General features: G+C 42.1%; 1 protein-coding gene across 1 annotated transcript in view; it reads left to right on the top strand.

Annotated features, from left to right (window-relative positions):
• The window catches only part of foxo3b (forkhead box O3b), a 43,490-nt gene extending 28,470 nt beyond the window's left edge, over window positions 1-15,020 (top strand). Inside the window, exons 3-4 of the mRNA XM_005454618.4 lie at window positions 8,818-10,282; window positions 11,776-15,020. Coding sequence (XP_005454675.1) covers window positions 8,818-10,263 — 1,446 coding nt within the window. The 3' untranslated portion in view covers window positions 10,264-10,282; window positions 11,776-15,020. The remainder of the gene's footprint in view (window positions 1-8,817; window positions 10,283-11,775) is intronic.
• Window positions 15,021-15,551: the final 531 nt, after the last annotated feature.

Genomic DNA, 15,551 nt, shown 5'->3' with positions numbered 1-15,551 from the left:
AGTTATCTGTATGGGTTGACTGATCCATGTGCAAGTTCACTTGCATGCGCAGCTTTTAGCCGTAGCACAGCTTGAATTCTTACGAAACAAAACAGCACGGATACGAGAGATTTGTTCCTGATTTTGGATGCACACAGCTTTGCACTCAGACTCTCTCTTGCAAGCCTGTTTCTCCTTCTGTGTCTGAAGAAGTCATCTTTGTCTTAGTTGTGTGTGTGTATGTGTGCGTGCGTGTGTGTAATGTGCGTGGGTGTGTATTTGTATGCGCGCGCGTGTGCGTATATGTTCTTGGCAGGCGCACTTGCTCCGTAGCTTTGGGACGCCGTGTCCTAGAACTCGGGTTGATAAAACCCAGCAGGGATGTCCTGTGTTGTCCCAGAGCAAAGACTACACATACTGTTCTGAGCTATAATGAACAACATGTTGGTTAATGTACAGCTACATATGTCTCGCGAGCTCAGGTTTCTTTATGTGCTGATGTCAGAAATTAGATTTTTTTATTGCTTCTTCCGGGATGTATCCCTGACCCCACCAGTTGCTCTCCATTTGTGTGTACATGCTCGTTTGTGTGCGTGTGCTGAGGTTTCTATAGCCCTAGTACTGATAAAAACACACTGACCCAGTGAAGCCCAGGCAAGGTAACATGACTAACCATTACCTTTGCATGATCTACACTGATTGGTCGTTTGAAGTGGGATGGGTGAGCCAACTCCCCCCGACTCGGGCAAAGTGATTGGAGGAAAAGTCAGAGTAAACAAGGAGCTCTTTGAGCATGGGGCCTTACACATTATTCAGTTAAAAAAAGACGGAAAAGAGAGCGAAGGAGACGAATCGGAAGCTGGGAGAAAGAGAGAGAGGTTAATATTACATCAGTAAGGCATTTGTGATGTCAGTAGCTGCTTATCTTTTGGTTTAATCGGGTCACAATTGTGGAAAACAGCATTTGTGCATTTTTGTTGCTCCCGTTTACAGTGTGATATGTGAGTCGGGTTTTAAAGTTGTTTTAAAGATGTAAGTTTTTTTGTTTTTTTTTTAAAGGCAAGATTTCAAAATTACATTTTTTGCCTCAAATGACATATATAAGTTTTGTTTGTGTGTGCCTTAGTTCATCCGTATTAACAAACTGTACAAAGGAACAATAAGCACAATGAGGATCCTACCAGTAAGCACCAGATCCCTCTTCAGCACACACACACATAAAGGCGACTTAAACACACACACAAGCTCGGAGAGACACCCAGCCTCTGGCCAGGAAACGCACATATGATTGAAGAGAATGGAATGTTCTGTCTGAGGTCCAGAGCTCAGGGCAGCTGGAACCTGGACCGAGTGTATGTGTGTGTGTTTATGTGAGCGTGTGTGTGTGTGTGTGTTTGTGAAGGGTCACAGTATAAATAATCGTCCGCTCTCGGGGAGTGTTAGCACAGACCAGCAGGGCAGTTTATTTATAATCCGCCATCTACGTGTCAAAGACCTGCGTGTCGTCTTCACCTCTGTCTGACACTACCTGGCTACGCTTTCAGTGCTCTCTGCCACATCTTACACACTCAGATTAGCTGTTCATGCGCGAATGTGTGTTTTATATATATGCCTGTGCAAATGACTTTAAAATTTCTGTAACTTTTTTTTTTACACATGACTCTCCTCAATTCGTCCAAGTTGTTACATAACATCACATGACCCAGAACCAGAAGGGTAGTAGTGAGTTCAACATTACATTATCTTGCACTCCTTAAAAGCCAAATTCCATCCATCCATCCATTTTTTGCCCTTTTTCTGGCTCTTCCTGTGCACCTCTTCCAGTTCTTCCAAGGGAACACCGTCCAGCCAAGATATGCAGAATGTCCTGGATCTGCCCTACAGTCTACTCATGCTCAAAACCCCTAGCATGGCTGTAGTTGAGGGTAGGAATGCAGATCAACCTATGATGCCACAACAGTCTGTCCGTCCTCCCCTTCCACTCTCCTGTCACTCATGAACCGTAGCCTCAAACCTGGAGGTACTTCTCATTCCCACCACAGTCACCTGCGAACCACCCCAGTGTGAGCTGGAAATCACTACTTGATAAAACCAAAAGAACCACATCATCTGCAAAAAAGCAGAGATGTGATCCCAAGGCCACCAAAGTGGAAAGCCTCCACTGCTTGGCTAGGGTTAGAAATTTTTTCCATAAAAGTTGTGAACAGAATCGGTGTCAAAGGATAGCCCTGGTGGAGTCCAGCAGCCATGAGGTTTGACTCAGACTTGCTGCGAAGCACTTTTGAGTGAGTGACTTCTTAAAGTCTGCACTGGCATCCACTTTAACTGCAAATTTTGCACGACAAAGTAAAGAGCCAGTAAATGCACCACTCTGCAAATACAGCTTGCTAACAAGCTGTAATTTAAAATAATATAAAGCCATGCAGTAAGAATGAATAGGCTTGTTATAGAAAGGTTAGTGCAAATCATAAACATAGCAGAATTGTAAGAGAACAGAGGAATCATAAAAACTATGACGTTCAAACTTATCATATCTAAATAAGACCGTGAACCTCTTTGTCCCTTTTGTTTGCTTCAGAAACATTTTATGGTCATATCTGTTGTACATTTGCCAGCACGCTGTCTACCACCTGTTTGCACAAATGTAATCTTATTTGCACTCTCTAAAGACGCCAAACTTCTGGGGAAGCCAAGACTTATTATAAGCGCGTCCATATATCACTCCCTGATCTTAAATAGTAGCTAATTTTGTGATAGTTGTACACTTGACCCTACAGGAGTCTCTGTTGACACTGGTCTCAGATTAGTGCTGGTTTACATAATGGCTGATAAAGTTATATTTGTCTAGGGCTCTCGAAAACATGCACAGTGTACCAGTTGATGGTTAAGTACACCATAGGTGTGAGGCTCAGGTCACACAGTTTGTCCAATCAGGGAGGTGGAAGCAGGGCAAGACGGGTGGAGTTGTAAGATGTATGGGGTGAAAAGTGCAACCTCAAAGCAACTTTGACTCAGTGCTCTCTACGACTCCATGACACTATAACCTCATGACACAACTCTTTCCTGCACACATGAAAAGCTGCGTCCTCCTTGCCCCCTCACACCTTTTTCACCTTCACATGAACACTCTCTTGTGTCCACCACTTCTCTCAAACGAACACAGAGTACAAGGCAAAGTGAAACTGACCCAGTTCATACATTGGAGTTTAAATATGTGCTGTAGCTGGGTGATGAAATACACTTGCAACACCACGTAGACCCTCCCATTTCTGTACTGCCTGGCTACATAAAGCAATTTCGCTCCACCAATCACCACTGCTACTGCAACAACCAATTACAAAGCGCTCCCAGGATCGTTTGAACCAATCGGCGAAATCTGCTTTTAAATGACTTTTCGGTCGTTTTTTTCTTTGCATTTAAAACACGACATTTTGCCTATACATCAGTCTAAATTTCCTGAGTGCACTTACAATCCCCTTCTTTGTTTAAAAACTTCATTGTGTCTATAACACGCCTGCACCTCCGGCAAATCAGTTTTGCATAAATGCAAAAATACTCTATGCATTCACTGACACACCTTCAAAAATTTGAGGATTGAGCGAAAGCAGGGAGGGAGATTCCTAGCGTGGTTGCTGACAGTGATTAATTGTTCCCACATGTTGCTGACAGACAAAAAGGCCTATGTGTTCCTACGTTTTAGCTGCAGCTGGTGCGCACACACACACACACACACACACACACACACACACACACACACACACACACCCAGCTGGGGCCTGTATCACCAAGCAAATTCAACTTTATCTGGCTACTCTGAGTTAGTTGGCTTTTAAACCTGGGTAACCGGTCTGTTGATAGCTGAACCTGCATTATCTAGGTGAGCAGAGGTGAGTCAGAGAAAACGTCATTAGAAAGAGCACTTTATTTTAAATATCAGATCAGATGGGGTTGTTGGTGCAGTCTGTGTCTGTTATCAGTTTCATTGGCAAAAATTAAACGATTAAAGCTTCTCGAGCCACACTTATGCCTGTCTAAATATAAAGCTATGGCTAACCTAGAGGTTTGTTTAGCTCAGGAGTGTTTAAATTGCTAGGATGACTCTCTGTGAGGCTAACAAAATCTGCAAGCACAACTGAATCACGATTATAATTCAAGTTTTTGTCGTCGCTGCCAGCGTTCCACTCTTTGTGCCGCGTAAAGCTAACCATAGTCTGGCTGTCACGTCCTATTTAACCAACAGGTATGAGAGTAATACGGATGCTAAAGTAACTCTCAACAATGCTAAAATGTCAAACTACATCTTTTGAAGAAGTTTTTTTTTCTTTTCAAGAAATCAAAAGCAGGTTGAGTTAAAAAAAAATCCATTTGTCTGCCTTTGTGACAGGGCCCTCCTGCTAAACTTCAAGTCTCAGAAATTAAAGCTCACCTGAGAGAGAAATAAGAGGAGGTCAGAGGAAAGAAAGAATTTAAAAAGAAAAAAGTCCCTAAAGTTACCTGGATAGTATCAGCAGTTTCATTCTGTGTTGGAATGTTTCTGTTGCTGGCTCTGTTTGTGTGTGTATGTGCGTTATTTAGCTGCCGTGGCTGCATAGTAGGAGCTATGAATCAGAGCTGCTGTCTCAGTGAGCTGTTTTTATTAATGGGCTTTGGGAATACCCCAAAGGAGCTACAGCAGTATGCATACAGTACTCAGCTCACACTGTGAGTTTACCTTGTTCACACATAAATTCTTAACGTACAAATTTTCAGCAAATGAAACAACTTTAATAGTTTGGGGGTGGTAACCATCAGGCACATTTAAAAATAAATAAATAAAAGGAGGTCGCCTCAAAGTAAGAGAATAGTTCCAAGAAAGAGCTGTAATGATATTATCACATTTTTGAGATCTACTCTCAGGCTACATTAAGTCTTTTGGCATAGATTCAACAAGGTGCTGGAAACATTCCTCAGAGATTTTGGTCCATATTTACATGATAGCATCACACAGTCATTGCAGATATGTAGGCTGCACATCCATGATGAGAATCCCACGTCACACCTGACAGGAACAAGACATTTTTTGCATTTTCTCTTTTTCAGACCATTTTCTGTAAACCCTAGAGATGGTTGTGTGGGAAAATCCCAGCGTATGATTGGCTAATTCGATATTTGCACTAACAATCAGTTGAACTGGTGTACTTAAAGAAGTGGCCAGTGAGTGCATGCCAGTAATGACGGGAAATTTAAGCTTAAGATGGGCAGGAGGAGGTGGGTTTTAAATTTAAGCTCCAGGACTTTGGATTGGGCTCAACATATGTGTCTTAAGAGTTTTTCTTATGTTTTATATTGAGTTTAATGAACTCATGGAAATTTCAACAATATGCTGGGTGTGTCATTAAATGCAGTAGAAGAATCACAGCAGACAGAAATGAGATGTTGTGGTTTGCACGAGAGGCTGAATGTCTGCAAAGTAAAAAATGTTTTAAACGGTTAAAAGGTCAGGCCGCCAAAATCATAAAACAACATACTTTCCATGTACTAAACCGCAGGCAGTGCTGCATCTATGCACAGTTCGGATTGTGGTGCTCAAGGCAAATAAAAAAAAACGGAAAACTGTGTCTAGGAAATCCTTGAAATCTCCAGAATAAAAGTGATAATCAGTGCATTTTGTTAGGAAGACTATGTGGGAGGGCCTGCTTCTACTAGTTTATCACACATTGTACTGACAGCATGCACATTATTCATTCTTTCATCTTGTAATCATCATGTTCTTATCCTCCCTTTCACATGGAGCCAAATTTTCTTTTCTTCCGATGAGTGTCCATGCTGTGGTTGCAGATGCCCTGTTTGCTTTTATCACTTGCCCGTCACACAAACTTATGAAATATCGCACTTGACGTTTGAAGGAAACGAGCAATGGCACGAAAAAGAGATGCATTAAACAAGTGTCTTTCGAGGGAGAAGGATTGATGAAGTATCAGGCGCTGGCAGGTGAATGTTTACACCAGCTGGATAAAGAAACTCTGTTTTTTTAAAAATTCTCCTATTATTCATCCTGCCAAAGTTTTTATTTTTCCTTTACAAAGCCGATCCCCTGCCATTATTTATAACTTCTTGGCAGATGGAAACATTTATGTACGTGTGTGTTTATAAAATGTTCTGTAATAAAGCAGCATTACGTCATGCCTCGAGAGATGCCGGCAGAGGATAAACACTGGTCTCTCTGGTATTTATTCTCCTCTTACCTCACTGCAGAATACACGGTGCACACTTGAGAAATATATTCGCACCATCATTCATGATTCTGTGCGATGCACAGCAACGGTCAGAAGAGGCATAAGCTCCTACAGAAACAAGTTTTTGCATGACAGTCGCAAACCATTTAAGAGCATTTTCATATAACTATCACAACCGCACCCATAGTACGCGCTCAAATATGCATACACTCACACAGGGTCATGGGTTCAGTTTGGCCCCAGAGATCTTGCTCTGCCAACACAGCATTCAGAAATGTAACTTAAACCCATTCTCTCTCCTCTCTGACTGAACTGCCTTTGACCAGAATAACAGTCCTGACCAAATTGCCTGTAAACTGTTGCCCGGTAAAGACGGTGCTGCTTCGTGGAAAACAATATTGTGATTCCCACAAAAACGAGAAGATGTTGGTTCTCGCTGATTTGAATCCAGAAGTCTGTTCCGTCTTTGGGAGTAAAAATATACATAAGAGGAAAAAGGAGAGGGGAAAATTGCGTGCATGTTGTGGATGGCGGTTGGGTTGTTTATATGGGAGGATATAGCATAGCCCCAGAGTCCCACAGGGCCCATAAGAGCTATGTGTTTGTGAAACAACAGAAACTGCGGAAGAAGGAGGGGATGTGGAAAAAGAAGGAGACTGAGGCAAAATAATTAATTCAGCAAAGCCTGCAATAAATTGAGAAGACGAAGAAAGTGTAATTAATGCTAGAGGCAAGGTTGTAACCATATAAGTTAGTGATCCAGAACAGAATCATTTTCATTAAAATGCATGTTTTTTTTAAGACTCCTAATGGTGTTACTGTGAGTTGAAATTTGAGAATGTGACTGTGTGTACACATTGTTATCCTGTCATAAAAAGATCCATGAAATGATGTCCTGTTATGTAACCAGATGGCGGAGTGTGTGTTGTGTGGGAGCATGTGTGCGATGGCCGGAAGGGGGGGTGGGTGGATGTCCAGATGGATAAGAACATGTTTGTAATTTAGGGATCAAGTTGGAGTTTCAAGTCCTAAATTACTGCACTTACACAATGCAATCCTGCGTTTAAGCTGCATTAATCAATTACTGAAAAGAGTACTGAAGTGAACAGACTTCTCTAAAGTAAACAAGGCATGTGAATCTTTGCTATTGTGCAAATGGAAACTCATAATGACACACATCAATAAAACTTGCAAGACCTTCTCTTGTTTAAATAGTATCCCAGTTTTATCAAGCTGTGTTATCTTTTACTGGCCTTTGACTCTTATCTTGTGGTTTAACTATAACCCAAGCCATTGCATCCAAAAGAAGCCAATCTGACTCTCTCAGTCTTTTGTGTTCTGAAACTACTAGAAATATCAGATAGTCACCTCAGTATCACCCGTTTTTAGTTTGGCTAACATAATCATTCTGACACTTCTACACTTCTAACATGAAGTCTGATAAGTACACCACTTTTACCATGTACAATTTTCAGCCAAGGTTATGGACAGATAACAGGCTGAAGTTACACATGAACTCCAGGAGGATCAGATCTATACAAGCAGTGAGGTTGCCCTTTGTCCTATGTGGCACATGACAGCATTTCTCACTACTGTGGAAATGCTCTGTTTGGCTACGGTGATGGGAGATGCATGAAAAAAGATGTGCAGAAGGACCCATGATGGCATGGGTCCTTCTGCATATTACTAGCTCTATTTCTAAAAAAGGATGGGTTGTACACAACGCAGACTTTGTACTGTTAAGCTGGTAGGGCAAAGAGTGTTTAATGTTAGATGCAACTGAGTTTGACATTTGCGTTTCTGGGTAATGTCTAGAAAACCTCTGGGCTGCAGTGCACGTGTGAAAGTAGCTCGACGCTGATTGCTAGTGTGGTGAAAGTCTGTGCGCAGTCGCTACAGTATGAATGTGAAGCACGAACAAATGTACGCCTGCTAACTATTAATGCTAACATAGTCAGCAGCAGGACAACAAGCGTTTCAGCATGGTTGTTATGTAGCCGTTTGGGCCTTTAATGCGCGCATACGTGTCTGTGTTGTGAATGAAACTCTTGATCACTGACAGGGACTGTCATGTGAAAAAGTTGCCCCACAGTGAGCCTTTTGGCCTCTCACAAGGAAAGAGCTCAGAGCTGATCAATACACACCAGCCAAGACAAACAGTCACACGCAAACACACATGATCTGACATATAGAGGCTCTTTGTATGTGTCATTCATTATTGAGGAGGCTTGATTTTTAGAACACTGTCTCTCTCTTTTCTCTTTTATACCCACAACACAAAAGCTACAGCGGGAACAATGCAGACATCAGCGCTAAGTGGTGCACAATGTTAATGTGAGCCTGTCTATATTTAGTGGATCAACAATTGAAACAATAGGCTTTTGCTGTTTGTATGTCTAGTCACTGAGAAGAACTGTTTACGTGACTGCAGAATGAGCGTTCGTGGGTGGTTTATGGATCAGTGTTGTTGAACTTAATGAGAGGTTTTCATTGAATATTGCACTGGCCAAAAGAAGAATGGATACAAATCCATACTGGTGACAGGCATAGTTTGAGTAATTGTCGCAAAAAATATTTTCCACACAGCACTCAGTGGAGTCTCCTTCTCTGTTTTGTGTTACAGAATTCCATCCGACACAACTTATCCCTCCACAGTCGTTTCATCCGTGTCCAGAATGAGGGAACAGGAAAGAGTTCTTGGTGGATGATCAATCCAGAAGGAGGAAAGGGTGGCAAGGCTCCACGGCGCCGGGCAGTCTCCATGGACAACAGCAACAAGTACACCAAGTCCGCCCGCGGCCGCGCTGCCAAGAAGAAGGCAGCCCTGCAGGCTGCAGCTGCTGCAGCTGGTGAAGGTGGTGCGGACAGTCCTTCAGGTCTCTCTAAGTGGCCTGGAAGCCCGACGTCACGCAGCAGCGAGGATCTGGATGCTTGGACAGACTTCCGCTCTCGCACAAACTCCAATGCCAGCACAGTGAGCGGTCGCCTCTCACCTATTCTGGCCAACCCCGAGCTAGACGAGGTGCCTGATGACGAGCCGCCTCTCTCGCCTATGCTCTACTCCAGTCCTGGCAGAACACTGTCTCCTGGGAACGCCAAGACGAATGGGAAGGCTGTGCCGACTGAGCTGCCCCGTTTGGCAGATCTGGCAGGTACAATGAATCTGAATGATGGACTCACAGATGACATAATGGATGAGTTCCTGGAGAACATCAGCATGGTGCCAACCACTTCCAGCCAGACTGCACCAAATGGTTCCTCAGGGTTCAGTTTTGGGTCCAAACCCAATGGGATAGCCTCACCTTCCTCCACTTCCTCTCCATCCTCCAATTCTTCTTCTAATGGAAGTGCTAGCTACAGTAACTCCATCTTCGGGCCCCACACAGCGGGCTCCTCTCTGCGTTCGTCCCCCATGCAGACCATCCAGGAGAACAAACAAACGTCCTTCTCCAGCATCAGCACGACCCGCTTTGGCACCCAGACACTACAAGACCTGCTCAACTCTGACAGTCACAACCATAGTGATGTCATGATGACCCAGTCAGATCCATTGATGTCACAGGCCAGTGCGACTGCCCTCATTTCCCAGAACTCCCGCCGTGGCCTCATGCTCCGCAATGATCCTGTCATGACTTTTGGGACAACTGGAGGACTTCAAAGCAACCAACAAGAGATGCTGCGAAGTAACAACCACAATCACAGCTCTCTGAGGTCTATAAATGGAGGCTTGAACCTAGTGAATGAGGCTAACACTCTGGCTAATGCCAAACAGCAGCTCCTGCTCTCACCCCTGGGAGGAAATGGGTCTTCCTCCATGCAGATTGACACCTCAATCTTCCTGAATGGGACAGTTAGCAGCAATGGAGGGAACTATCAGGATCGTTTCCCCACAGATCTGGACCTGGACATATTCAATGGCAGCCTGGAATGCGACATGGACTCCATCATCAGGAACGATCTTATGGATGCAGATGGCCTGGATTTTAACTTTGACTCTCTTGCCAACATGAATGGTGTCAGCAACTTCACAAACACCAAGCAGACCTCTCAGAGCTGGGTTCCCGGCTGAGAGGGTGGGAGCAGAGCAGGTATGTAAACTGAAGTGTTGTTTGTTTTGAAGTATATAATGGGGAATTAGATGTATGAGCTAATTAGTTTTTTTTCCTGAAAAAACTCTTTAAAATTTGGTGTAGTACACGTCATGCTCACAGTAGGGTTGTAGAGTTATTTGTGTCATGAATAGAGACAGACTTAGACAAAAGCACTGAGATGATGTGATAATAACAGGAGTCAAGAAAGGACTTCACAGAACGAAATTACTGGGTTTTTTCTTTATTGAACCACTTCAAACCTAATTGTTCTTCCTAAATCACATTGACACAATAAAAAAAAAACTTCTCCAGCAGTTTTTTTTCCTTACATGTTATATGTTTTTAATAAGGATGTGGACTGCATATACATTTTGGGGAAGTAATTATTTGACCACCTGCTGAATTTGTAAGTTTGCTCACTTATAAAGAAATAAGCAGTCTCTATTTGTAATGGTTGTTTCATTTTATGGAGAGAGAAAGAATATCAACTATAAAAGTTATAAATTGATCTACCTGTCATAAGTGAAATAAGTATTTGGCCTGTAAAAGATGAAGATCGCTGCCATGATGTTGTCGCATTGAAGATACTGTTTCGAAGCCTTGAATTGGGAATTTTGGCCATTATCATCAATTTTTTTTAATCCTGTAGTCATGAGTGAGGGTTGAATGTGACTAAGAACCCAGTAACGCTGCATACTCAAACAGTAGCAACTTGTCTACCACAAGGAAGACTTGCCCAGATACATTCCCTTCGTTTGTTTCAATTTATTGTTACCATTTATGAAATGAACATCATGCTTAATTAAATATGACTGAGACCATAAATTCACCAGCAAAACGTTTACTGAGGTCTTAATTAGAGTGAGAAGAAGTAATTTTCCCATAAACTTCAGTTGAGGTTTCTCCAGTGATGTTATGTGCACATTGCTGAAGAAATGTCTGTCAACCACTGGCTGACAGTGTCGCCATAATTGTCATACATCCAAAGTGGCAGACAAGTTATCGTCACATGATCAGTAGTCACGTTTCTGCGAAACCTCAAAACCTCTTTTTTTTAACCAGGGGAGTCACAGGCAGGCATAGTCTCTGAATAAATCATTCCTTGTTTCCTGGATTGTACCCATCTATTAAGCCGCACTTAAGTAACGGGCGCTTCACCGCCTTTTGCAGTAAGTGCACAAAAATAAAAGAAGTTAATCTTTGGGAACAAATGCTAAGTGTGAAAGTCACTGTCAGTGCTTCCAGTTTCACACCGGTGTTTTATTGTCCTCATATTCAAATGCATTTATTATGAAACATATGCAGAAGTGGTAGCTTTAAGCACTTAGCTTGCAGCTGCAAATAACCAGTAGTGAACAGAAATTTGTTGTTAATATGAGCCAGTGACATTTGCCAATCTACTTATTCAAATATGTGACTTAAAACCTTGAGAAGGGAAAAGATTTCATTCTTATGAACACAAAAAGATAATCATATCTTTTTCATTTCAGGTCTGACCTGTGTGGTGCAAGAGAAGATCAGACACACAACATCCTTTTTGCCAAACCTGCCATCAGCACAATGTAAAATAACCAACCCTGTGTTTACAGAAGAAGACTTCCTCTTGAGAGCTTTACCTTCGCTCCCACACTGGTGAACCATGAACGATCCTGCAGACTCAAGAGATGCTGCACATGAGCCCTCGAAGCTTCTTGTGAAACGACAACAACAACATCGAAAGCTACATCTAACAATCACAAGAAACTCACAAATCTTAGAATTATGCAATTTTCCTTTGGCACCCAGTCTGCTGATATCAAAGAGACACTGCTTATCAAAAAGGGGTTTTCAGGTGGAAATTGAGGACTAAATGGCAAGCAAAGAATCGAAGGAGAGCACGGTGCAGGTGTTCCCACTGAAGTGTAAAGAGAAAAAAAAACAAGACATGTTGTGGTGTAAATCAGATCCAGTGGTTTCCTGAGACGTGTTATACTGAAAAAGAAATTCCCACTGTTCTAAGTCATTTTAAATGTCCTGTGTTGTTGGGTTTTTTTGAGTTCCTGTTTTATCATATTTGTTTCTTAATCATACATGTCTGTAGAGAAAGAGTCAGTGTACTGGTGAAATGAAAAGGTGGAAATGGGAGTGTCTTACTCACTGAGTGGCCACTTATTCAGTCCATGCAAACACGTGTAGAGAAACTGAAAGGTTGCCCCAGATTGCGAAATCTCTAAAACCCCAGAAGTTTAAATTCCTCAATTTAACACAATGCACTTGCTGTTTTCTATATTATATGATGCATGACTTTGAAATAACAGCAGCATACTGAGGGTTATATTATGATTAGACGATTGCTTCAGCTTTTGTTTTATCCTTGTATATATCAAAAGACTAGAGGAAGAAAATTTCTGGCACAGAAAAGTGCAGGGCAGGTAAAAATTCAAGAAGGAAAAGATCTTGTATGTCTTCTCATTGCTTTCCTAACTTCTGGTGAGTTCTGTTGAGGTCATTTATCACAGCATTCGATGTAGCCAAAACAAAAACCTGTGTCCGAGGGTTGTGAACATTTCCACACCACAACAGGTGCTATATAAACAGTGTTGAATCCTGTCCTGAGAGGAAGCTGTGCATATTTTCTGTTCTTTTTTTTTTTCTGTTTTTACCCAAAACCCACAGAAGCCTAGAGCTGCGGCCACTTGTAGCATGATAAGTTTGAGCAAAGGGAGAAGGTTGTTGTCTTTTTTTTTTCTTTTTTAGGCTCATTCCTCTAGAAGCCATTTGTTTCTTGATTAAAACAATAAGCTATCTCTGTATATTGCCAAATTACTTGAAATAAACAGTAGGATATGCTGGCAGCCAAATGACAGCACACACATTTATGCACACACTTAAAATACACACACACACACACACACAGGAAAAAAAAAAAAGCAAAAATAGCAGGGATCCGTGTTAAGCTCTGCTGGTTTCTTGTCGTGCGATTGTGGGGCTTGTTATGCATATACAGAATCACTCAGGGGGTGAGGAAGGAAGGCTTTCCATTTAAGAAACGTCAAGTCACATTCGAGTAGTATTTTAACGTTTCTTGGGGGGAAAAAACATATTTTCTTTGTGTTTCTGAACTTGTAACCTGTGAACTTTTGGCCACCAGGATGAAGAATTAGAAGGACGATAAATGTCAGGATTATTACTTCACACAGTCTGTTGTTTTTTGGTTTTGTTGTCATAGCTTTTTTCTCCTCTTGTTTGACTCTTGACACACACACACACACACACACACACACACACACACACACACACACACACACACACACACACACACACAGATCCCCTCGTGGACACGCCTGGTGCTCCTGCAGGTGACTTCCTGTATCTCCTAAATACATGTTAACGTGTGTACGTGTTTATCGATGGAGTTTTATTTCAGCTGAATTAATCTCACGAGGGTTTGTAGCTCCTCGCGGTGCATACAGAACAGCTGACTGTATGCATGTATGTATTTATGCATTATGAACCGTGTGAAATGCATATTTACTCGCTGTATGTCCTTATATGCTCATGTAGTACTTGACCCTTGGGGTTTGTGATACCTCTGAATTTGAAGAAATAGCAAATACATCATGCGCCGGGTAAGGAGGGAACACTGTTACCAGCAATTTTAATTGTTGAACCAGATTTTGGAAATGGTGGAAGGCACCATTGTTGTAGCGTCTGGAGACCCCTTCTCCATTTGGGGGCAGTGACATGAAGTGTATTCCCTGTCATGTATATCAGTGTACAGATTCGTGTATGTCTCTTTGAAGCCAAGGAAGGAAGGAGGAGTGGGTGTGCATGGTTGGCTAGAATGGTCTGTTGTACTGAGGTTTAGCGCATGAGCTAGCTGGACCTTTCTCAACCGGAAAGGAACACTGTGTTTTTAGTGCTAAAACACTCTGTTCCTTTAAAAAAATACAAATAAATAAAAAAGTAATAATCAGGGCTTAAAGAGGAGCACTTGCACCATCGTCCAATATTAATGGGTTCATTATTACAAACCCATTACACTGACGTAGTGAAAATGTCAGCAAGCTGGAATTACCAACACCTTGCTACATCTAAAATTTCCAGAACACTATCTGTCTTTTCTGTTGTCAGGCGGACTCCTGAGCCATCACCTGAACTGCTAAGCATTTGAATTCATCTACACTGTCTCTACTAAAAATTACTTACTCCTGTGAAGACGACAGGCAAAGTGAAATCCGGGGAACGCAGTCATCTTTGAAAAGAGCTCTTATCGATTCGGGAAATATCAAATCTCAAAGGCGTTCCTAACATTATGTGCACTCGGCTCGGTGTAAAAATGCATCGACTCTTTTGGCGGGTAGTTTTCACATAGTCATGGCTGAGCATGCCTTTCACAAAACCACTGCTTCATTCAGGCACAGATGACCTCCTCTCATGCTCGACACACACGCGCAGAACAAAATGTGCTGGTTTAAAGCTGAGAAAAGCAAAAATAGACACATACCACTAGAAACCTTAATCACCTCTTTTCTTTATATTATCTTCTTATGAGTCCTTCCATCCTTGTTAAGAAGCCCAGGCCAGCTCCCTTTCATACACACTCTGAACTTTTCCCTTTGAACTTTTGCTCTTTATTAATCTTGCTTATTCTCAACTTAATGTTAGTGGGTATTTTCCTGTGTATTACATTTTGAATTTTGAAGTTTGTATAAGAAATAGTGCGCATGTAAATAAAGCTTGGTGAGGCTCCACACACTCTCTGTGTCCTTGTCTTCACTTAATTTTCAGAAGAGAAGATTAGAAGTACATATATTTCACAAGTGATGTGCAGGAGAAGATTTTCTATTGACAGTTCATATTGCCCAGTAGGAATTTTCAGCACAGGAAGGAAAGCGTTATAGCTCTTGCTTTGCTCGCCTTACATGCGCTGTATATTCACAAGTGTGTGTTTGTGTGCTGGAGCACGAGTGCATGAACAAATTTAACCTTGCACTCCCTCCAGAACATAAATCTCTTCCTCGTGTCAGTCTGGGTGGATCAAAACAGCTCCATGTTGTACTCCAGTTCTTGGAAGTAATCTTGCACAATGTTTTGTGTGAGGCCGAATAAAATGAGAGCAGACGTACAGCAGCTCACTGATACCTGACACTGGGACGGGTACTTTTCCTCTGTTGTTGCGTAACATACAGAGTCAGAAACAGAGTGTAGCATGCCTCCACGCAACACTAACACAGATATCAATCTCCAATGACAGATCTGACCCCTTCTTGTTTTTTCTCAGATG

The sequence above is a fragment of the Oreochromis niloticus genome, linkage group LG15 (genome assembly GCF_001858045.2).
Source record: "Oreochromis niloticus isolate F11D_XX linkage group LG15, O_niloticus_UMD_NMBU, whole genome shotgun sequence".
Taxonomy (NCBI): Eukaryota; Metazoa; Chordata; class Actinopteri; order Cichliformes; family Cichlidae; genus Oreochromis; species Oreochromis niloticus.
Note: the sequence above shows the minus strand (reverse complement) of the source record. Positions and strands in the feature narration are given on the sequence as shown.